At 44.7% G+C, this 25622-nt stretch overlaps 1 protein-coding gene across 1 annotated transcript in view; it reads left to right on the forward strand.

Annotated features, from left to right (window-relative positions):
* Positions 1-8117: 8117 nt before the first annotated feature.
* The window catches only part of CCDC3 (coiled-coil domain containing 3), a 111172-nt gene continuing 93667 nt past the window's right edge, over positions 8118-25622 (forward strand). Inside the window, exons 1-2 of the mRNA XM_036270262.1 lie at positions 8118-8491; positions 11077-11251. Coding sequence (XP_036126155.1) covers positions 8118-8491; positions 11077-11251 — 549 coding nt within the window. The remainder of the gene's footprint in view (positions 8492-11076; positions 11252-25622) is intronic.

Below are 25622 nucleotides of genomic sequence, written 5' to 3' on the forward strand. Positions count from 1 at the left end.
GACAAACTGCAAACAAGGTACATGCCCTTATTGGGAACCAAACCCAGGTCTCTCTGGACCGCAGGCCGACACTCTAACCGCTGAGCCAAACCGGCCAGGGCTGCACCAAGAATTTTTAAAACATGCGATACCTGACTACTTAGTCAGGGTACTGACCTCTTTTCCCTTAGATTGTCAAAATACTGACAACAGCCAACACAACAATTGCTGTCCAGTGTGACAATGAATAAAAATTATACCTATTATTTTTGTCAGATAAGCAAAAAAATATATTTTTTGGTGTGCCGCAGAATTTTAGTAACATGAGATGAAAAAGGTTGAAAATTGTTGATCTAATGAATGAATTACTAGGTTCTGAATGCAGCTTAATTCTTTATCAGCTCTGTGCCCCTTTTCCTCAAGTAAGTTGGGAGTAATCACACTGTCTTTGCAGGGCTGTTGTGAGGGTCAGATGAGTGGCATGTGTCAAGTGCCCAGAACACTGTCTGTCACACAATCACTGTACCATTGTGGTGACCGTTAGACCTCTCGCCACTAATGCTGGGGACACAGGGCAGTGTAGTGGCCAAAGCATGGATAGGTCCCTATAAGCTGGAGAGCAATGGTTTACCCTTTTTGGAACTTGGTTCCTCATCTGAGTGAAAAGGATAAAATTTGGTCTACTTAGCAGCTCAATGTCTACAATGTAGTCCAGGATGGTAAAGGGTCCAGGATGTCCTTTAAAAATCTGTGATTGTAATATACATAAGAAAAACACACCAAACATTTATGAAACAAGGTGAATGACCATACTACTACAACCGAGGTCAAGACATAGACTATTGCCAATACCCCAAGAGCCTACCATGTGCCCACAGGTCATTTATACCCTTCTGTCATTTAACATTACATCATGTACATGTTCTTTAGAATGTTTAAAAATATGTTTCATTGTGATAAATTATTCAAATATATGAATGTGCTACAATTTATAAACTACTCCATGATGGTTGGCAATTTGGGTTCTTACACACTGTTTTAAGTTCTTACAAACACAGATCTGATCTTCTGATAAGCCTGTTGCTACTTACAATTACCTGTACAATTACCATACTGTTTCAAGCATTATAGCTCTAGTCTTCTGCAGGTTGTTTTTCCATCTCCTTTAATCTGGAAATGTTATTAGGTCTTTTATGGATTTTTGTGAATGTCACACAAAGAGTATAGGCCAGTTATTTGTAGAATATTCTTCAATTTGTGTTTGTTTTATATTTCCTCATGATTATATTTATGTTATACATCTCCAGCAGTAATAGAAGTAATACTGTGTTCTCATTGCATTTTATCAGGTGGCACATGATTGCAGTTTGTCCCATTAATCATTCTGTTTACTTTGATTAAGGTGGTATCTTCCATGTTTCTCCAGCTATAAAGTTGTTCTTTTCTCCTTTGTAATATATAAATATTTTGTTGTGGGCTATTTGTAACTATGTAAATATCTCTAATGTCTTCTATCCATTCACATATTACTAGTGTGGATTCATGATTTCCTATTATATTTGATGGCTTATAAGCAATTACTATCATTATTAATTTTAATTGATCACAGGATTGTGATTGTGTGTGTGTGTTGACATATCCCAGTTGTTCTTTGAGCACTCCCTTAATTTTTAGCACTACAATATTGCTGGTTCATCTGAGAATTTTCCTGTCCACCCCTGAGCTAATGTGTGGTATCAGCTATTTCTCCAAAGAGCCCTGGTTCCTTTTAGTGGGAATGATAGTTACAATGAGTGCTAGGTGCTCGCATGGCTACAGGAGTGTTACTGCCTAGGCCCTCTCCATGGACAGAGCAAGGGAATGTATATATGTGTATACCAGGGTGTCCCAAAAGTCTTAGTGCAATTTAGGCTTTAAGAACTTCAGAAGTACAAATGCTATAAATTGACAAAAGCATCATTGGGAAATTTAGTGATTTATACTTCTTTATACCTAGTTTTATGAATTTTGAAAAATGAGTTTTTAATTTTAAGGTTTTGTTTGTGACAGTTTTATGGAGAATTTCTGAGACCAGTAACTTAGTTGGCCACCTATGTCACCTGATCTCTTTCCATTAGACCTTTTTCTTGTGGAATCATATCAAAACTGTCACGGATGCATCAAAATATCATTCTTTCTACAAATTAGATAACCTAGATGAAACAGGAAAATTCCTAGAGCACAAAATACCAAAACTGACTCAAAAAGAAATGGAAACTATGAATGGATCTACTATAAGTAAAGAGATTCAGTCAGTAATCCAAAAACTTCCCATAAAGAAAAGTTCAGAAACTCATGTTTCAAATATGTAAAGAAGAATTAACACCAACACATCACAGATTCTTCCAAAAATAAAAGAGAGGATACTCCTCCATCCATTCTATGAGGCTAGTACTACTCTGATACCAAAACAAAAAAAACCGACATCAGAAGAAATGAAACCATAGACCAATATCTCTTATGAATACAGATGAAAAATCCTTTAAAAATACTATCAAACTGAATTCAGCAACATATGAAAAGATTGTATACTATGACCAGGTGGGATTTATCCCAGGATTGCAAGGTTGGCTCAACACATGAAAATCAATATACCATATTAATAGAAGAAAAGGACAAAAATAACATGATTGTATCAATAGAAAAAGAAAAACATTTGACAAAATCCAACACTCTTTATGAAAAAATAATCAATAAATTAGAAATAGGAGGGTACATCCTATCCTCAATGTGATAAAAGGCATCTGTGAAAAACCTACAGCTAACATCACAGTTAATGGTGAAAGACTGAAATCTTTCTCTGTTTTTTCCTAAGGTCAGAAAAACAGTCCTGGATTTTGCTCTTGCCAATTTTAGCCAACAGTGAATTGGAAGTTATAGCCAGGGTACTTAGGCAAGGAAAAAAAAATAAAAGGCATCAAGACTGGAAAAGAAGTAAAACTATCTTTATTTGCTGATGACATATTTTATAGAGAAAATTCTAAGAAAAAAAAAGTGGCCATGGTGGTAGGGATAGAGGCTACGCTTTGACTTGATAACGTGGACTCTCTCACGGAGGTCGACCTTGCTAACACCATGCCAGGGGCCTACTATGCCTGCAACAGAGACCAACGTTGATCCCCTAACATGCTCCCATTCACTGGTGGCAGGTTGATTCCAGTTGACCCTCTTCCATCTTGGAGGGGGCAGATATTTGTCCTCACTGGAATACATACATTCGGGATATGGACACGCCTTCCCTGACCCACAGTGCTTCTGCCCGTAGCACTATCTGCGAACTCACAGAACACCTTACCCACCATCGGGCTGTTGCCCATGGCATTGCCTCTGATCGGTGACTTCCATGGCTTTGCTTCGTTTACAGCAAAGGGAATGCAGCACGGGGCTCTTGGCCACCGACTTAACTGGTTTTACCACACTCCATCACCTAGAAGCAACAGGGCACATTTTGACAGCTTGCTAATGTAATGTGATAGTTTACTGAAGACTCAGTTATTATGTCATTTGGGAGTCAACACCCTGAAAGGATGCGATGTTATCTTAAAGGAGACTGACTAAGCTTTGAAACAGAACAATACATGGTGCTCTCTCTCACATAGCCAGATCACATGGGTCTTGGAACCAAGCGGTGGAAGCAGCGAGCCTCACTATTATGCCCCAAAATGCACTCATAGAATATTTGCTTCCCATCCTGGCTACCTTGAGCTCTACTTGTTTGGCTTTCATAATCCTCAGAAAAGAGCTGCTCACCAGGGGACACACCCATGACTCCAGGTAAAGAACCCCAGTCCGCGAGGCACTCTGCCAGAACTTACTGAGAAGAAACGCATGATTGATGTGTCTGTGAAGGATCCCGGCAAAGGACCGTCTCTCTAAGGGCTTGCTTCTGGAAAAGACATTCTGGGTAGTTATCGGAAGAGTTTTGATCCTAAGTTTATACAAGAAGAGAGAAAACAGGCACGCATACTGATTTTTATTTATTTGCTCAACTAACTGGAAAGAAAAGTCGTTGTTTTAAGGTCTGTAGAAGTGGACAAAGCTTTTCCAGGCCTCCGAGGCACTTGAAGATGCAATTAAGAAGAAAAACTTTCCTACTGCCTTGTCTGCGTACGTTATAGCAGACTAAAGTAGAGCAGGGCTGCTGCTTATGCAAAATTAACGTCAGTTCTGTTGCACACTCATGTAGCCATCACCAGTGACTATGCGAAGGTTATTCCTGCTGTGGGCAAACAGGGGCCACATGCTAACCTGACCAGCTCAGGGTAGGCCTTGCAAACTCAGAGACCTAAAGTAACCACAAAGGATGGTCTGAAATGAAAACGTATTAACTAAGAGCAGTTTGTGGCAGGTAGTCACATTCTCGGTTAGAATCTTTCCCTAACGAAAGTAAAATTTTACCTTAACTGAGCCTGTCTGTTGTCTTTTGCATCTAGGATAACATTCCTTTGGAGTGTCAGGGCAACTCTCCTTTTTCCAGACCACTCAGGGCACAACCAGTGCACCAGGGCGATGACCTTAAATCCCCTCATTGCTATTGTAATCATGTTAATTGTTGACTGTTAGCTATCCTATACCCACCTAGGTAAAAATGATCTGTGTGTCTATCATTTTACTTTTCATCCAGTCCCAGAAGTTCTCCCCACACCCTTAATCTATCACCAGTGGATTTCATGTAACTCACTTGCACCTTCTTTTTTGATTGTAATGTATAGAGTAAGTTGCAACACTACCATTCTCTGAAGCATTATCTCAGTGCATTGAAATTTTGCTTCCGTGCAATTATCGACAATTTGGCTCAAATAAACTTATGAAAGTTCTTTACAAGTTTGAATATCTCTTACGATGACACTATTCATACACTCTACTTACTACCTTTAAAACATTGCCTGTTTTGTCCATACTCTAGTGTTGTTGTTAAGCTCAGGGACTGGAGTCTGAGGCTGGGGTTTGAGTGCTGACTCAGTCACTTTCTAGCTCTGTGATCTCAGGTAAGTCAGTTAACCTCTCTGTGTCTGAGTTTCCCTATATATAAAATGAGGTTGATAGTGGTATCTACTTTGGAGTGTTTGGAGATTTCATTAACATAACATGTGCAAAGCCCATAGTAAGCAATGAATATTTGTTAGCAATTGTTAATATTATAAGTTGGCAATGGTTGCTCTAATTCTTTTGTTGTTGTTGTTGTTAATCCTCAGCTGAGGATATTTTTTCCATTTATTTTTAGAGAGTGGAAGGGAGGAAGGGAGGGGAAAGAGAGAGAAAGAGAAACATCGATATGAGACAGACACATCCATCGGTTGTGCCCTGACTGGGCCCGGGACAAACCTGCATCCCAGGTGCAGGCCCTTGACTGGGAATCGAACCTGAGGCCCTTCAGTGTGCAGGCCGACACTCTAACCACTGACACCGGCCAGGGCCTCGCTCTAATTCTTTTTGCCAGTAATATAAAGCATTTTATATCCCTCTCTCTCTCTTTCTCTAGCAAACCTGCAGGACACCTGCTAAATAACTGCTATGGAGTGAATTGTGCCCCCTACTCCCCAAATTCATATGTTGAAACCTTACCCCCAGGGAAATTGTATTTGGAAATAGAGTCTTTAGGGAGGTAATTAGGGTTAAATGAGGTCACAAGTGTGGGGCACTTAATCAGTAGGGCTGCTTACAAGAGGAGGAAGAGACAGAGAGATCTCTCTCCATGCACATAGAGGAATGGTCATGAGAGGACACAGAGGGAAGGTAACTATGTAGACGTCTGGAAGAGCGACCACACCAGAAACCAATCCTGATAGCACTTTGATCTCAGACTTCCAGACTCCAGAACCATGAGAAAATAAATGTCCGCTGTTTAGGCCTCGAGTCTGGGGTCTCTTGTTACAGCAGAGCTAGCAAACTAAGACAATGACATTGACATTCTGAACTCACATATTAAAGGAGAGACAAATGAGCAGCGCTAACACAGCGTCTCATGACATTCTCGAATACCGTTTACCGGTTGTGTTAAAGTCACGTGTCTGTGGGGGAAAGGGGGTGTCACAGCAGGGAGTCATATGCCGCCCGGACTGCTGTCCTCTTGATTCCCTCTAATAATCTTTTTTTTTTTTTTTATCCTCACCCGAGGACATTTTTCGATATTTTGTTCAGATAGAGTGAGAGGGAGAGAGAGAGAGAGAAACATCGACGTGAGAGCGACATATCGAGTGGTTGCCACCCACACGACCCAACCAGGGCTGGGGACAAACTGCAACCAAGGTACGTGCCCTTAGCGGGAACCGAACCCGGGTTTCTCCGGACCGCAGGCCAACACTCTAACTGCTGAGCCAAACCGGCCAGGGCATTCCCTCTAATAATCTTTTCAACAAAATTTATTGAGTCCCTAGACTGACTCACAGATGTGCAGAGATTGGTTAGCTCCTGCGAGGAGCTCTCACTCATATTTCTTTCTGCTTTTAGGCCCATCCCAGAGGATTTTGTAAGAATAAGAATTTGGTTGAATCATCAGGTTCTAGACTAATGTGACCCATGGCCGCTTGTGGCCTTTCATTCCCTCACCAGGGCATTGCTGGCTGAAGTCCTGACCACTCCACTTCTGGGGATGCCCAGAGCCCTCCCCTGCTTGTCTTCTGAGTCCCTTTCCCATGTCCTCTTCCTTCCAAGTGTCTGGCCCGATGGGCTGGACTGTACCTGAGAGGTGCCTTTCAAAAACGTAGGTCATAACGAGCATGCATAAATTTAGTGATCTTAACTGAAGATTGAGAGATCTCAGGAAGGAGACTGGGGAGTCATGGGAGGTGAGGTCCAACTTGGAATCTTCGCTCCCACTTCCGTAGCCTCTTTTCTGCGTATCTTTCCTTCCAGAATTCCCCAAGAATTCTTTTCCCTTCAGTGCATAGAATTCAATTGGGTTCCAAGGCTCAAACTTGCAGAAACCCTAGTTAACAAAATGCCTGCAGAACAAAGAGCCTGCCACTCTAAGGCAATTTGCTTATAAATGTATTATAAGTATATGTGAAATATAATATACATGATATATGTACAGTGACATGTTTATTATATATGCACATTATATGTATGATACAATATACACAAGTGTTATAAAGATATTTATAAATAACATTGTTTTTCTTCTTTTGACTACTTAAGAACAAAGAAGACAATTTAGAGAGAAAAGACACTGCTGAGTGCAGAGATAATGATAGAACTTGAGAACCTGGGTCTCCTCACGGTTCACCCATTGCCTTGTGAAAAGCTGTTTGCAACTGACCATAGAATTCATTTCTCAGGTGTAGGGTGTTTAGAATCTGAAAGTAGGGATTATGTAAATCATGTACCTTTACATTTGGGCAGGATGGTTTTTCAAATCTTTTATTAAGGCTTTTCTAAGATCACGATTAGATAATAAGCGGGGGGGGGGGGGGGGGGATCTCCAAAAAGTTTATTAGCTCACATGGACTTTCCTAGTTAACCCCTGTGAAGGTCAAGTCAGACTTTATTTTTATGTATTTTGACTCTAAATGAACTACATAGAAAATGGAAATAGGAACGAAGAGTAGTCATGCGAAGGAGCAGCAATTATTTTAAGGATGCCACCCGTTTGCAACACGCTTTAATCCTGGAGAGCTTGGCCCTCGTGCCTAGTGGGGCGCAGCAAGAGGTCTGAGCGGCCTCACCCAGCTGTGACTTTTTCGGGGCGCTCTGCCCTCTAAGCACCGCGCCAGGCCCAGAGCGCAGCCCGGGCGGCTCCTGAGCTCCCCGCGCGTCCTGGCCCCGGTCCCACCCCCGCCGGGCCGCCGCCCACGCCCCCGTCGCGAGGGGCAGGGCAGGAGGCGGTGGTCGGCCCGCCCCACGCCTCCTTTAAAGCGTCCGGGCGCGGGCCGGGCACGGTGAGCCTGGCGGCGGGGAAGCGGCGAGCCGAGCTCCCGAAGCGCGAGCGGTCCCAGCGCCCAGGGCTGCCCCTCCCGGAGCGGGTGCCCCGAGTTCCCCGACGCCCCCTGCGCCCCGCGGCCGCGCGCCCCGCTCAGGTGGCCGGCCATGCGCCCAAGCTAGTGCCCGGGGCGCCGCGCCCCCCGCCCGGGCCGCCCCGCCGCCCGCTCCCCGCCGGCATGCTGCGCCCACTGCTGCTCGCCGCGCTCTGCCTGGCCGGCCGGCCGGGCCCCGCCCGCGGCTGCCAGCTGCCCACCGAGTGGAGACCCCTGAGCGAGGGCTGCCGCGCCGAGCTGGCCGAGATCATCGTGTACGCCAGGGTGCTGGCGCTGCACCAGGAGGTGCCTGGCCTCTACAACTACCTGCCCTGGCAGTACGAGGCCAGCGAGGCGGGGCTCTTCTACTCCGCCGAGATCGAGATGCTGTGCGACCAGGCATGGGGCAGCATGCTCGAGGTCCCCGCCGGCTCCAGGCTCAACCTCACCGGCCTGGGCTACTTCTCGTGTCACTCCCACACCGTGGTCCAGGACTACTCCTATTTCTTCTTCCTCAGGTGAGCCCGGCCCCTCGCACCCACAGCACCTCCTCTGCCGCTCTGGGTGACCGACCGCCTGAGGTCACCGGTATCTGGAGCCAGGTCAGGACTCCCACAGAATCCTGTCGGTGCCCTATGAGAATATGTCCTGGGGTCCTCCCCTTACTCCTCACTGACGTCTCTCCAAAGGTACCCAGTATCTCTGGCTAAGGGTGGTTAAAAACAGGAATGATTTGTGAGCTTCATGCAAAAAGTGTTTCAGGCTAACGCTCAAACCAGTTTCCAATACTTCATTTGAGTCAACAGTGTGTTTGTGTGTGTGTTTTTATTCCTCACCCCAAGACACTTTTCTATTTATCATCAGATAGAGTGGGAGGGAGAGAGAGAAAAAAACATCATGTGATGTCACATCGACTGGTTGCCTCCTGCAGAGGACCCGTGCAGGGGACAAACTGCAACCAAGGTGCGTGGAATCGCACCTGCGACTCGCTGGGCTGCCAGCCGACTCTCCTACCGCTGAGCCAAACTGGTCAGGGCTGGGGTGTGTGTGGGGTGTGTGTGTGTGTGTGTGTGAACTGGGCTCAGTGGGAGTAGCTTGGCTGGTGAGAAAGAAAAAGAAAACCCTTTGAGATCAGACTGTAGGAATTCTGGTTCTGCTCCTCCTGATTTTGTGCAAGTTACTGACCTGAAGAACCTCAGTGTCCTCACCTCAGTGACCTGAAAAGCAAGGTTGATTGAGACTGCAACACAGTAACTCACGGAAACACCTAGTGCAGGTTAGATGCAGGAAGAGTCACACTCTTCTCCCCACCTGCTTGAATGTTCGGAAGTGAGTGGTGTGGAATGCAGCCCAGCTGTCTGTCCTCTTGCTTCACTGATATTTGTTGGTATCAGTCTTATATCAGCTGCCAACAGACCTCAATGCCGAGCTAGTCAAAATAGCCAAGGTTTAGCGGGGTGGGCTTCTGGGGGTAAGACTCTGAGTCACAGTGCTTCGAAGGAGGTAGAGGTGAATCAGGCAGGAGGCCCTCCCTGATTGGAAACTCCTGGACTCTTGTGACTTTCCATGAAAGTTGGCCTGTGGTCAGGATCGAGTGCACTTGGGTGAGAATTCAGTCAGTGGTTCCACTGAAGTCTGAAGCTGACAGCAGCCGATGGAGCCCTAAGTGCACTGGTTGTTTCCAGTTGAAATAGGAGAGGGATCCAGAGCCACGGAGAGAAGCATCAGCATGGAATCTAATACTTCTGTTCAGAGAGTGAATAACCGACGTGGTGACTGGCACAGGTTCCAGTCTGCCCGGTGTGTGAAGTAGCAATAAGGGTGTTTGAATGATTGTGACCTGGGTCTGCAGATTCACTTGGAGCTCTTGAGATTCCACATTTCTCTGAGCCGGGAAACAGTGAGTTCCACAGAGGGCGTCCGTAAGCCCATGGCAACACATGTTTTCCATATTGGAGCCAGAATATCTAAGTTTAGAATACATGGTGTGCTTTGTGTTGACTTGAGTGGTTTAACTAAGTTCAGTTGATTTTTTTTCTTCTTTGTTGGGGAAGTATATTTTCTAAATAAAGTCAGCGAGCACTGAGATTGTACCTTTCTTAAACAGGGAAGCTTAACTCAGATTTTTCATATATTTATTTAGAAAAAACACCGAGAACCCAGCTATAAAACTATACAACAACAAAACTTAATTTTTGCAAAGAAAAAAGAGCCGGAGTACTTGAATAGAAATTGTTTTCCCCCCCAACTTTATCATGAAATACAGTTTTGTCCACTAGCTGTGTGGTGGGCAGCCAACTCTTTCATCTTGTGCTCTGACATATTTACAAAGACTTAGGGCAGACATGCAGAGTCAAACAGCAGTCTGATCTCCTTTCGCAGGGCAGTGTTGTCCTAAGTGCGTTAACAGCTGCATACAAATCACTCCTGCCCTGTTGTCCAGCGACCCACTGAGATGCATTCTGGTCAGTGTCACGTCGGGAAGTGGCAGTGCAGGCTCCCTGGCGAGCTGGGGTGCGACTTCCAGCTCTTCTTTCCTTTTCCCGACTTTGTCTTTCTAACAGTCCATTTACACTCGGCTCTATAGAATCATCAACTAACATTTATACCGACTCACTTCGTGCCAAGTCCTTTATTTCCTCACATTTTCTAATGCGGTCCTTACACTGCACCGAGGAGCAGGTGCTGCTTTCCCAGATTGGGATACTAAAGCTCAGAGGAGTTGAAAATTTTGTTTCGTGTCAGACAGGAGATAAGTAGGAAGGGCAAGATTTGACCCTGGGTCATTCTAACTAGCGTTCCGTTCGAGGAACACTCTCTATGAGAAGGAAGGCCTCTTGGGAGATATACAAATAGACAAACATACACACGAGCACACACCTTCCCCCTGCTTCACCCGAAGTCGTCGTTTTGAAAACCTTAAGAAGAGATGCATGTACCTGAGGCAGAGAAATAATTAGAAACAGTAACTCCTCTGATGAGGCCATGTGAGGCGTTGTTGTGTAATTGGCAAGCCCGTCCGTCTTCGCTGACGCTTTGATTAAAGCTGGTACACCCCATAGGTGTCTCGTCTACATCTGCTTTTTCCGCCTTTTCCCACTAGGATGGATGAAAATTATAACCTCTTGCCTCATGGAGTCAATTTCCAAGATGCCATCTTTCCAGACACTCAAGAGAACAGAAGGATGTTTTCCAGCCTTTTCCAGTTTTCCAACTGCTCCCAAGGTCAGCAGCCGGCAACCTTCTCCAGTGACTGGGAGATCCAGGAAGACAACAGGGTAAGAACTGGCTGTACCCTGTGCAGCAGCAAAATAACAGAATAGCCACATCTTGTCTGAGTTTTGTGACTAAAAGAGTCACAAATACTCTTCCCGAAGCCCAGACCAAAGAGTATTATCCTCCCTTCTCCCTCCCTGAAGCAGTAAAAACACTGTTCAGAAACTTCGGATTCCGGAGGCTTTCCTGTTGGCAGGGGCCTCCTCACAAAGTGAGGGAACAAGATGGGAGAAAGGTTGGCCCACTGTACCTCAGTCTCCTCTTCTGTAAAGTGGAGAAACAGTAGCATCTACATCATAGGGCCGATGCAGTGTGATTTCACCATGTAAAATGTGCGAATCTGTGAAGCCCTTAGCATAGTGCTTGAGAGGGTAAGCACTGTACACGTGTGGGCCGTTGTGACTATCCTCATCATCATCGTTGTTGTCCTGGTGTTGCTATTGATAGCACGGGACTCTAAGAAATGTTCTAAGAGGGAAAAATGTCCTTAAGGAAATGAAATGGAAGAATTATCATAGGTAACACTTCTGTGATTGTTCACTAGAGTTGTTGAGACGTAGAGGTACAGGGTGGTCCAGGTGGTGGTTGGATGGAAGGGTCAGGATGATTGGGGGGATGAAGATATCAAAGGGATCTTCCAATCTGGGGCAAATGCCAGAGTTGGGGATAAATTTTGAGGACTGTAATTTTGCCAAAGTGATGGCATTGCCACCGTGGAGGTGAGATGATTGTAGACCCAGGCGAGTCCTGTCTGAGACTTGTTAAGGCAAGTGGCAGACTACTGGAGAGAGTTCTCTGTGTGGTGTGGGTGTCCTGTGGGACAAGGACTGTTTTATGGGTCAATGAGCCAGTGCACATGTTCAGGAGAGACCCGGGTTTGGTTCCCACTAAGGGCACGTACTTAGATTGCAGTTTGTCCCCGGCCCTGGTTGGGTCGTGCGAGTGGCAACCACTTGATGTGTCCCTTTCACGTTGATGTTTCTCTCTCTCTCTCCTCTCTCTTTCTCTCTCTCCTTCCCACTCTATCTAAACAAAAAATGAAAAAATGTCCTCAGGTGAGGATAAAAATAAATAAATAAATAATTAAATTTTTTTATCGAGGACTATTTTATGGGTCAATGAACCAGTGCGCATGTTCAGGGACTTCCTTCCTTCCACCCTCATGTGACGGGTTTGGGCGGAATGCTCTCCTCTTGTCTGGTGCGTTGGCCTAGGGTAGCTGCCTGGTTCTTCCAGATATCCTTATCTTCTACGCAGGGGTCCCTGGCACCCAGAGGCCTTCTTCGTGCTCTTGCACAGCCACTGTCAGCACAATGGGCGGGTACCTCCAACTAAGGAAAACACTTTATCTTTACCTCCTGGATATTATCAAGAGGTCCCTCCCTTAGACCTGCTTCATTAAAGCAGTCTAGAATTCTCTAACCCCTCCTCTGTGGTTTGTCAGAATTTTTCTGTATTTTGCTCCCAACATGGTCCCAAGCACCTGTTTCTTCCCCTTCTTAATCTGCACCGGCACCCACTCCATACCGACGTGGACCTGCCAAGTGTAAGCTTGAGCATCCCAGGCCCGAGTCCTGTCTTAGCACATTCCAGATTTAGGCACGGCCGTTTGGTTCTCCATTCCGTAGGTGTTTTGCTTATACTCTTAAATCCTTGATAACAATAGATTTGTATCACCAGACCAGCTATTATTCCAAAAATATCTTAGTAGCTTAGCCCCACGCTCTTTGGCTACATCACTTATTTATTAGTCCTATGGTCACACAATGAAGCTATTAACATTTCCTGGAATTAGATTTTCCATCATTTGCAGAAACAGGACAATAAGACTGTTGAGAATTGCTTCAATGTGAAGGCAGCCCTATTTCTGCTGGTCAGATGTTGATCTTGGGGAGAAGCCCTTTTCATTTTCCCTCAGATCACCCTGGATGCTTAGATAACAAAGGGGGGGTGTGCTGCGGGCGGGCGCTGAGGAAGAGGCAGCCGCTCTGGGGGAGGGAAGCCGTCCTTCCAGACGGCTCGGCTACTGTGGAACTGCATTTAGCAGTCGGAGCTGATGTACCGTGCACTTTCCAACGCCTCTTGAACCCCTTTCATTTTTATCCCTGCCCACTTTGAAAGGTCGCCCACCAGAGCTAAGTTAAATTAGCTAGCTAGTTTAGAATTGAATCATAAACGAAAATGAAATGACCTTTTTTTGTCAATGTCATGATTTCTATTTTACGATGTTCCTTGGGAAATTTTTATGTGCTCTGGAGTGATTAACGTAGTCGTGAAATGATGATCTCAAAGTGGATGAAAAATTATTGACAATTACTTGTTCCTTTCTTCAAAAGAATGCTAAAATTTTTCTGCCTTTTCTGTGTGAAGGTGAGCATTCCATTGTCTGTCCTACCCAGGGTGAATATACAGGGTGTCCAAAAAAAAAAGTATACACACTTTGAATAGTTATAAATTCCAGTGGGTTAAATCTGAAAAGAAAGAAACATCAGTTGAGCTATCAGCTGTTAAAGTGTGGATACATTTTTTGGGACACCCTCTATTTTGTCCTAAGCAGTCTGTGTTTTTCCTGTGGTGATCCTCACTCTACGGAGGGGTCAGAAGAGCTGTTCAGGTCACATTGTTATTTGAGAAAGAATAGGTCTGAGGACACTTTTGAAAGTCAGAACACCTGAATGTTTCACATGTTCGGAGACCATTATAAGCGGACGGGGCATTGCACGTTACATGCCTTCCATGTGTTACGTGCCGTGTGTTAGCCCGAGAACTCGCTGATCTTGCTGTCTTTCTAATGCTGATGCTCTGAGCTTCCAGCCAGTGCTCTAGGCTGTGGTTGTAAAAGGCGTTTTTCATTCTCTACACTGGTAGTTCTCACTTTCTATGTCTTGGGGAACCAGTGAGTCTGGGACTCTGGAGTCAATCCCGAGGTGAAGCAGTAGAAGAGGAGGAAAAGGGTATGTAGGGGAACCTTTGTGATGTACACCCAGGGCCACAGTCACCTCATCCTCAGCAGCAAAAGCCGCCCACTCTGGTCGCATCTTCCAGCACCCAGCCGGGCCTCCGTAAGTAGAAACACAATCTTCAAACGTCACCAGGAAGCCAGAGGTGTTACTGAACAGTCGTGCTGCTCCGGTTCAGCGTCATGGTGTTGATGGGACCTTGGGGGTGCCTTTGGCAAGTTGGAGCATCCACCAGACTTACTGGCAGGCTTCTCTCCACACCAGCCAAGGACATCTCTGCTGTCCTGCTGGGCGAGTATAACAGTCAAAACAAAAGTTGGATGTTTTCCCTTCACTGCAAGTACTGTCCCCTAGGACCCAGACCGACCCATGCTCATCTAGGTCTGTCGCAGAATGTCAAGGGATTGAAATAAAATTTGCGAGAGTGTCTGGCAATCTCTGTTTTCTCTTTTTCGGAGCTGGGAAGGACTGGGGCGGGGTGTGTGGGGGGTTGTTCTACTCCAAACTGCTTAGAAGGGACATAAACTGCAGCCTGGAGATTTCGGTCTGCTCGGCCACTTCCAGAGAAATGGCCTCATTTCTCACAGCGCCCGTTTCCCCATTTGTAAAGTGGGGCTACCGTATACAAACGATCTAAGATTGTGGTAAGGACCTAGCCGATAAGAGCATATTCGAGAGACTTCATAAACTGGAAAGGGTGATGCAAGGGCTTATTACTGTAAATGGATCTTTTTTTTTTTATCCTCACCCAAGGATATGTTTCTATTTATCTTCAGATAGAGTGGGAAGGAGGGAGAGAGAAATATCGATGTGAGAGAGACACATTGACTGGTTGCCTCCTGCACAACCCCAACCAGAGCTGGGGACAAACTGCAACTGAGGTACGTGCCCTTGGCTGGAATCGAACCTGTGACTCGTTGGTCTGTGGGCGGACGCTCTACTGCTGAGCCAAATTGGCCAGGGCTGTAAATGGATCTTTTTAAAGTAGGACTTTAAAAATGACATATTTTTAAAATTTAAAAAGCTTCCTGCTACTTGGCAGGGGAGGGGCAAAGTGGTGGCAGCGGTGGGGGTGGGGATGTGTGTGGGAACGGGAAGCCGTTATGCCTGCTTCCATTCATTCAGCAGAATTGACTGGATTCCATGCAGGGAGCCTTTACAAATCTCGTGTACTGAATTATAGACAGATACCATATTCATGTAGGTTCCCAAATCTGGAAGCATAAAATGGTAGTCATTGAGTTTCTCTCCCACCTCTGACACCTGTCCACCTAGTTCTCACCCACCCTCCAAACAGGTAGCTGCTGTTAGTAGTCTCTTATAAACCTTTGAGTATTTTCATCCAACCAGTAATGCAAACATGTATCATTTGCCATCTTCTTTGACACAAATGGCAGCGCACTGTGCATACTTTGCTTTACCTTGCTTTATTCACAAGGACGTTGTGATTTTTGCCATATCAGTGAATACAAAGTTGCTTTAAATAGCTGCATAGTATTCCATCGTATGGGTGTGTCACAATATATTTAATCAAGTCCCCTATTGATAGGGAGTTAGATTGTTTTCAGTACACTGCTGTTACAAAGAGTGTGGACAATTGTGACATTATTCATACCTCATTCTGTGGGATTGTTGAGTTCAGTCTTTAGCAAATACTGAGTACCCATTGTGAGGCTGCTACTATGTTAGACAGTAGTTTCAATGTTGAGAAAAATACAAAATTCCTGGTCCATAAAACTTATAGTCCTAGTGTTGGTTATTGACACAGGCAAAAAACCCACATTAATGACTTTATAATTTCAAATGAAAATAAATGCTCCAAAAGAAAGAAAGGAAATGATCAGGGAGTCTGACCTAGACTTAGGCATACGTAAAGCTGCCTCTGTTGTATTGATATTGAAGCTAAGATATGCTGGATGAAGAGGCATTGGGGGAGATGAGAACAGTCTAGAGAAGGAAAGTATATGCAAAGGCCCTGTGGTAGCAGGGTACATGGTGCCTTTAAGGAAATGAAAGCAAGGCCCTGTGGCTAGAGCAAAGGAAATGAATGAGATGAATGAAGAAAGAGCATTAGGTAGAACCAGACCATGTAGGGACTGATAGATCCTGGTAAGGATTTGGGCTTTGTCCTAACAGTAATGGGAAACCTTTTATGTTTTGAAAGCAAAGAGTGAGAGAATCAAATTTACATTTTGAAAACACCAACTGGATTGGACGAAATCCAAGAGATATGGTGAGAACAGGTAGGTTATTATAAAGCTACCAGATAGATGCTGGATTATGGTAGAAAGCAGTGGGGAGGGAGTAAAGTAGGCAAATTTGAGAGATTAGGCAATAAAATCAGTAGGTGCTAATGATGGTTTGGATTTAGGTGGTAAAGGAGGTGGGGTGGGGGTCGAGGACAATTCCTGTGTTTCTGGCACGTAAACTGTGTGCCAGGACCAACACTGAAATGGGAATAGGTTTGGTGGGGGATTCATGAGTCCAGTGCTTGACGTATTGAGTTGAGGTGGTTGGATCTATAAGTCTGGAGTTTCTTTTTTTTTTTTTTTTTTTTCAATCCTCACCTGAGGATATTTTTCCATTTTTTGTTCAGATAGAGTGGGAGGGAGAGAGAGAGAGAGAGAGAAACATCAACGTGAAAGGGACACATCGAGTGGTTGCCACCCACACGACCCAACCGGGGCCAGGGACAAACTGCAACCGAGTTACGTGCCCTTAGCAGGAACCAAACCCGGGTCTTTCTGGGCCGCAGGCCAACGCTCTAACCACTGAGCCAAACCGGCCAGGGCTATGAGTCTGGAGTTTTGAGAAGGGCGCTGAGTGGAAGATATGCCTTTGACACTGAACAATAATTTGATGTCAGTTGAAAATGGATCTGAGTGAGGATGCCAAGGGAAAAGGCGTAAAGAGGAGGAGGGACCCCAGGGTGGGACTGAGCCTTGGGCAGTGCTGTCCTTGGTTGAGAAGGAGCAGTCAGAGGTAGAAGAAAACCAGGAGAGCGCCAGGCACAGCGTGTTTCCAGAAGGAGCAGTGATCGACAGAGTCGGAAGCTTGGGAAGTCGAGTAAGATGAGAACTAAAAACCACTCAACTTGGGTGGTCTCAGCGAGGCCAGTTTCCATGGAGTGAGGAGGGTCTAGGCAGCGGGGTATGAGGAGTGTGGGTGGACAGCTCTTCCATGAAGTTTGGCTGTGGATGGATAAGTACATGTAAGGCTGCAGGTGACGGGGCCAGAACAGGTGAGGGAGGGGTCTGGTTCAAGATGGCAGCCATCCTATTCAAGCCACCTTGGTCCCCGTTTTTCACTCTTCAGACAGTCTACCCAAGTAGACTGAACTACCCAAAGGCAGGGATGTCTGTTTCGTTCACCGTTGTATATTTGGTGCATTCTTATGGTGTCTCTCACATTTGTTAAATGAGTGATATCTTTCATCCAAGGAGCTCTGAGGCCCGAGCAGGGGTCTTCTCTGTCCTCCCTTCCTTCCCTCGCCCCCTCGCTCTCCCGAATAATGTGGTGAGAGCAGGCAGTGTTTGTTGTAAAGCTCCCAGGTGGGTGCTGGACTACCATGGAGGCAGTGGGGATGGAGCAAAGGAAACCAATGTGGGAGAGATTTAGGAAATAAAATCAGTAGGTTGCTCCTCGCTTCCCCCACCCCTGGCCTTTCTCCTCCCTCAACCCCTCTCCATCTACCCTTCACCCTCTCTCATTATCCAAATTAATATTTAAAATCTACATGCCATCAAATCTGCTCTTTTTCACGTACAGTTTTGAGTTTTGACAAATGCGCATGGTTGTATAATCACAAATGCAACGCAGGACAGAATCATCATCACAGAAAACCTCCTGTGTGTCACCCCAACTCAGGTCCTGGGAACCCCTGATTTGTTCTCCACTAGTTTTGCATTTTCCAGAATTTCATATGAATATAGTCATATAGTATGTTAGTATGTTGCATTTTGTAGTTAGGTATTTCTAAAATTATATTTTTTCTTGGCAGAATGAACTTGAGATCCGTCCATGTTGTGTGTGTCAATAGTTACTTCTTTTTAATTGCTGGGAAGTATTTCATTATAGGGGTGTACCACAGTTTTATTTGATGACTCACCAGCTGAGGTTGTTTCTAGTATTAGGCTACCGGAGCAGCTATAAACATACATGTACAGGTTTTTGTGTGAACATGAATTCCAGTTTCTCTTGTGTAAATACCTAGGATAGGGTGACTGAATCATAGGTAAGTATATGTTTAACTTGATAAGAAACTAAAAAGCTGTTTTTGAGAATGGCTCTACCATTTCGCAGTCGCATTAGCAACGTGTGAGAGCTCCGCTTCTGCATCCTCGTCCGCATTTGGTGTTGGGCTAAAAAAAAAGTGGACAGTCTAATGGGTGTGTGGTGGTCTCTCTCTCTCTTTTCTAAGATTCCACATATAAATGGAATCATATGGTGTTTGTCTTTCTTTGTCTAACTTATTTCACTTAGCATTATGCCATCAAAGTCCATCCATGTTGTCCAAATGGCAGAATCGCCTTCTTTTTTAAATGTATTTATTTATTTTTATTATTTAATTAATTTATTTATTTTTGTTACAGATGTTTCTCCTTTTTCCCCTACTGATTCCCCCCTCCCCCTCCCTCCCTGCCCTCTCCCCAACTTTGTTGTCCATGTCCATTGTTCATACATACATGCATATAAGTTCTGTGGTTTATCTCTCCCCCACCACCCCCTCTTCTTTAAAATGTTGTTAAAATTGACTTTTATCCTCACCCGAGGACATTTTTCCATTTTTTGTTCAGGTAGAGTGGGAGGGAGAGAGAGGAACAGAGAGAGAGAGAAACATCGATGTGAAAGGGACACATCGAGTGGTTGCCACCCGCACAACCGACCAGGGCTGGGGACAAACTGCAACCGAGGTACGTGCCCCTAGCGGGAACCGAACCCGGGTCTCTCAGGACCGCAGGCCGACGCTCTAACCGCTGAGCCAAACCGGCCAGGGCAAAATTGACTTTTAGAAGAGAGGACAGGAGAGGGAGAAAAAGATAGAAACATGCATTGATTGCCTCCTGCACGCCCCCTACTGGGGACTGAGCCCACAACTTGAGCATGTGCCCTGATGGGGAATAGAACCAGGACCTCTCAGTCCATGGGACGATGCCCAACCACTGAGCCACACTGGCTGGGCAGAACCTCCTTCTTTTTATCACCCTAAGACATTTTTCCATTTTTTGTTCAGGTAGAGTGGGGGGGGGGGGGAGAGGAACAGAGAGAGAAAGAAACATCGATGTGAAAGGAACACAATGAGTGGCTGCCACCCGCACAACCGACCAGGGCCGAGGACAAACTGCAACCGAGGTACGTGCCCTTAGCGGGAACCGAACCAGGGTCTCTCGGGACCGCAGGCCAACGCTCTAACCACTGAGCCAAACCGGCCAGGGCAAACCTTCTTTTTAAAGGCTGAATAATATTTCCTTGCGTCTCTGTCACAATTTCTTTATCTATTCACCTGTCAACAGAAACAGGTTGCTTCCCTATCTTGGCTATTGTGAATAATGCTGCAATGTACATGAGAGGAAAGATGTCCCTTCACCTTCACCTACGGATTTCATTTTTGGGGAGGTATATACCCCAAAGAGGGATTGCTGGTTATTGTGGTAATTCCTTTTTAAATGTTTTTGAGGACCTTCATACTGTTTCTCATAGTGGACATACCAATTTACATGTTCACCAACAGTGCACAAGGGTTCCCTTTCTCCACGTCCTTGCCAACACATGTTACCTTTTATGTTTTTGGATAATTGCCATCCTAACAGGTGTGAAGTGACATCTCATTGTGGTTTTGGCTTGCATTTCTCCGATGACTAGTTGGCTATCTGTATGTCTTCAGATCTTTTGCCCATTTTTAAGTTGGGTTGTTTTTTGCTCTTGAGTTGTATGAATTCATTATATATTTTGGTTATTAAACCATTACCAGATATGATTTGCAAATATTTTTTCCCATTCTGTGGGTCACCTTTTCATTTTGTTGATGGTTTCATTTGCTACACAGAGGTGTTTTCATTTGATGTAGCACCTTTGTTTATTTTTGCTCTAATTACCCTTTTTTGTCAGATCCAAAGAAATCATTGCCAAGACCCATGTCAGGGAGCTCACTGCCTGTGTTTTTTTCTAGGAGTTTTATGGTTTTGGTCTTACGTTCAAGTCTTTAATCCCTTCTCAGTTGATTTTCATGTGTATGGTATGAATAGTGGTCCTGCTTCATTTTCTTGCGTGTGGGTGTTCAGTTTTTCTACCACTTATTGAATAGACTGTTTCTTCTCCCTTGTATATTTTTGCCTTTCTTGTTGTAAATTAACTGCCCACCTATGCATGGGTTTAATTTTGGACACTCAATTCTGTTCCATTGATCTGTGTGTCGGTTTTTATGCCAATATCATACTGTTTTGGTTACTGTAACTTTGTAATACAGTTTGAAATCAGGAAGCATGATGCCTCCAACTGTGTTCTTCTTTCTTAAGATTGCTTTGGCTATTTGAGGTTGTTGTTGTTTTTAGATGTCCAGCTTACTTCATCTTGACTTGAGCTGAAAGTTGTTTCCTTTTGAGTAGGCCCATTAGGAACATTTGGTCAAATTTGGGTAGAACATACTACAAGGAGGGAAAGAACAGTATTAATTTCTGATTATCAAAAGAAAATAGAAATGAAAAAGATGATCTGTAATTTTTTTTTCTTTATTGATTTTAGAGAGAGAGGAAGGGAGAGGGAGAGCGAGATAGAAACATCAATGAGAGAGAACATGGATTGGCCGCCTCCTGCATGCCCCCCACTGAGGATTTGGCCCACAACTTTGGCATGTGCCCTGACTGGGAATCGAACCGGCAACCTCTTGGTGCATGGTTCGATGCTCAACCAGTGAGCCACACCAGCTGGGCTGACCTGCAATTTTTCAAGTGAGGTCTGAACCCCAAATGGATGATGACAACCAGAACTTGGTTCATCCAGACCTTCCATAATGACCTAGAAGTATTTGATTTAAAATGTCCCTGAAAGTTCACTGAGACAGTCTAGGTCACCAGGTTATTTGATCAAGAGCAGAGACCCCGTAAGGATGGAGGCATATTAGTTCAGTTTAACAGATATTTGAGCACCTGTATTCTTCTTTGACACATAAAGATCCCAAAAGTGGTCTTTTCTTAAAAGGTTAGCTGCCATGCAGAATCTGAAACTTTATCAATGACTTTTTGTATTCCTACAGGAAAAAATCCACTAGTCTCTCTTGCACTTTGAATAAATTTTTTTCCATGCGTGATTTTGTAACATGGTGAATTGACCATTTAGAAAGTTCAGTTATACACATCTTGCACATTTTAAGGCTTTTAATTATACAGCATTACTCGGTACCTTCCGCTCAATTTTGTGAACCTAAAATAGTCTTAAAAACTAAAAATTTTAAAAGTTCAAAAAATTCTATTCATTACTATTCCATTGATCTCATCAAGAAAGTCTTTTAGCATTGGGAAAAATGTCAAGCACATAGTGGCACATTCTCTAGAATTCTAATTTTTGCTTAAAAGCTTAAATTTTATTACTGGCAACAAATACTGGTGGCTGTTTTCTTTGAAGTGACAGGCTTTCTTTATCCATTTTCAAGAGAATGTCTATCAAACACTCAAGTCTGAATAACTATAGTTTGTCTGTAATTTATTCTTTCTAATAAAAAGATTATCTCGTGGAGAAAGCCACTAGCTCAGCTCAGAACTCAATCGCATAGAGCTTCTCCTTGACAACCATTGTGCTTTGATAAGCAGCTGAGGTGCTTCATGTGTGCTTCTGATTTCTTCTTCTTTTTTTTAATCCTCACCCGAGGACATTTTTCCATTTTTTGTTCAGATAGAGTGGGAGGGAGAGAGGTGGGGGGGGGGGAGAGAGAGAGAGAGAGAGAGAGAGAGAGAGAGAGAGAGAGAGAGAAACATCAATGTGAAGGGACACATTGAGTGGCTGCCACCCGCACGGCCAACCAGGGCTGGGGACAAACTGCAACCGAGGTACGTGCCCTTAGCGGGAACCGAACCCGGGTCTCTCCGGACCACAGGCCAATGCTCTAAACGCTGAGCAAAACTGGCGAGGGCATGCTTCTGATTTCTTTGCACAGAGTGTTTAAAACCTAAGGGTCAGTATTTTTTTTTTTAATTTTTGTTCTTTGTTGATTTTAGAGAGAGAGGAAGGAAGAGGGAGAGAGAGATAGAAACATCGATGAGAGAGAACATCTATTGGCCACCTCCTGCACACCCCCACTGGGGATTTGACCCACAACCTGGGCATGTGCCCTGACCAGGAATCGAACCTGCGACCTCTTGGTGCATAGGTCAACACTCAACCATTGAGCCACACCAGCCAGGCCCCAAAGGTCAGTATTTAATGAATGATTTTCACTGTTTCATCAAGGGCATTCTTAAATTAAAATGGCCTTTTCTCTTCTTCCCACACAAGGCACTGAAGAGTACGATGACTCTTAGTATAATTTGGTCGCTACCTTGTCTGGCTCCACGTGCCAGCAGTTTTACTCACCTTTGCTTCTGCACCAGTAGCGCAAATGTCAACACAGTGAAAACGACATCATAGTATTATTCCAAACATAGTTTTGACCTCATGCACCCCCTGAAAGGATCCCTTGGGATCTCCCAGAAATGTGCAGACTTGAAGAACTTCTGCTGTAGACCAACTTGGTGATGGGAGAATGAGGTGTTACTTGAGATGAACACAAAAGGGTGGGGATCATTTCAGTCTGAGCTGTGAAAGGGGGATGTGTGACCTCATAATGGGGCCTAGAATTTCAGAAGACCTGGAGTAAACATTGATTGGAATGTTTTCAGCCATTGGGCTTCTAGCATTGGGAATAGTGGGAAGTTGCATAGTGAGGGTTGGACCAGATAGTAGAGGGCTATGGATAGCTTTGAAAAGAATCCAGTGCTGGGATTCAAGACATCTGCATTCTTTTTTTTTTTTTTTATCCTCACTGGAGTACATTTTTTTTGCATTTATCTTCAGACAGAGTGGGAGGGAGAGAGGGAGGAAGAGAGAAAGAGAAACATTGATGTGAGAGAGACACATCGAGTGGCTGCCACCCACACGACCCCAACTGAGGCCAGGCACAAACTGCAACCAAGGTATGTGCTTTTAGCAGGAACTGAACCCAGGACTCTCCGGTCCGTGGGCCAACTCTCTAACCACTGAGCCAAACCGGCCAGGGCAGGTTTGTGGCATTGCATTCTAATGTGGACTGTCCCCACTAATATTAATCTTGGGCAAATCCACTCACCTTCATGGATCTTTGTGTTCAGCACATAATACATGCTCAATCAATATTTTGTTCATTGACATGAAATTATTTCATCTCTGGTCAATTAAGTGTTTATAAAACCCTCAGAAAAATAAAATAAACACCAAAATTATTTCTGTTATTAATATCACAGTTGAGTCAACTGAGGGCTGATGAGTGAATCGGAAGGTGGATGGACAGTGACAGGCTGGAGGTGAGACCACAGTCTCCTGAATTCAAGCCCATTTCATGTTTGTTCTCCAGTTTGTCTGCTCGCTGGTCTGCCTCCCATGCCTGAGAGACTTTCTGCTTGCAGAGTAACTGTTACTTCCCTGACCCCTTTCCTACCTGCCTTCCTTTCTTTATCCAGATGGTCTGGTTTTGTCCTCCAGTTATGCTGTTAGCACACACTGATTTTTCCTTGTGGCAATTATCACAAATACAGTTAAGTAATGAATTATGCACATATTGTTTTAATATCTTCTGTCCCACAACCAGGGTATAAATTCCATGTAAACTCCTTATTCATTGTTGCATTCCCAGGACCTAGCAGGGTTCCTTCATATAGTAGACACTCATACTAAAAAAATAAGGGGATTACTAAACATCCCGTGAGTAGTGTGGGCAATCAAGCTTTAGGCAGAGAAGGGAGGGACTAGGGAGGCCTTGAGTATTCCGGAGAAGAGAGGGGCTTGGTGTAGACCTTGTAAGATGACCTATAAATATACTGTTTTCACAGAGCTGCTGAGGTTTCTAGGGTCATGCAGTTCACCTGCTGCTTAGGTGAAGGCTGTTACCCTACTCTCAGATTGTCACTACTAGGCCATTCATTGGGCCAGATACAACCAGGACTGCGACGTAGGTAGGGTAGTGGTCTTTTTCTTCCTTCCTGCCTTCCTCTGTGCATATTTATTGAACACCTACTACGTGTTAGGCACTGGGAATACAAAAGAGAACAAAAGAAAAGCTTTTTCCTCCTAGAGCTTACATTGCAGTGGGGCGAGGGAGAGACAGTCAGTACATCAGTCAATAGGACAAACGTCAGCTAGTGATGTGGTGTTTGGCAAAGAATTAAATGAGGTAATATGATAGGGAGGAGAACTGGTAACTACTTTAGGTTGAGGTGATAACACACTGAAATCTGAATGACACATGGCCAGCTAAACAAAGATCAGGCAGAAAAACACTCCAGGGAGAAGAGAGAGCCAATGCCGCCGGCCCAGACAGAGATTGCCTGGCACAGGCGAGGGATGGAGAAGTACGTGCGGAGCACTGGTCGGGGGAAGAATGGAACGAGATGAGTTTGGAGAGGTGAGCAGGAGCCGGATCATTTAGAACTTTCTAAGCACGGATAAGAAGTGTAGATGTTGTGCTTTGGGAAGCCATTGAATGAAGTGATAGGATCTGAATGATGGAGGCTTGGACTAGGGGATAGATTTCAGTGGCACGGGGGAGAAATGACTGGATTCAGGACATATTTTGGAAGTGGAGCTTCTCCTGTTCTTCCAATTTGTCCTTATCAGATATCTTTTTAAGACATTTATTCTCTGTCCTCTTCCTATAGAGCTTCTGCTACCTCCAAGGTGTTGGCTAAATACCACATCTTGTGCTGTAAAATGTTCCACTTTTGTGAAGATTTGAATCTTTTTTTTTTTTATCCTCACCCGAAGACATTTTTCCATTTTTTGTTCAGATAGAGTGGGGAGGGAGAGAGAAGGACACATCGATGTGAAAGGGACACATCAAGTGGCTGCCACCCGCACGACCCAACCAGGGCCGGGAACAAACTGCAACCAAGGTACGTGCCCTTAGCGGGAACTGAATCCCGGTCTCTCTGGACCGCAGGCCGACACTCTAACCGCTGAGCCAAACCAGCCAGGGCAAGATTTGAATCTTAATTAACCTTAAAAATAAAGTTTTATGGTGGTAATTTGCATCTTGGTAGGGCTGTAAAATGAGTCTTTGGTTCTGACTCAGTACCAACTGTGACTTTGGATATCACTGAGCCACTCCGAACTCAGTTTCCTTACCTGTGAAATGGGTCTAATAATATCTACTATGCTTCCTTCACAGCACTGCCATGAAAAACAACTGAAA

This window comes from Molossus molossus, unplaced genomic scaffold (genome assembly GCF_014108415.1).
Source record: "Molossus molossus isolate mMolMol1 unplaced genomic scaffold, mMolMol1.p scaffold_m16_p_1, whole genome shotgun sequence".
In the NCBI taxonomy this organism is placed as follows: Eukaryota; Metazoa; Chordata; class Mammalia; order Chiroptera; family Molossidae; genus Molossus; species Molossus molossus.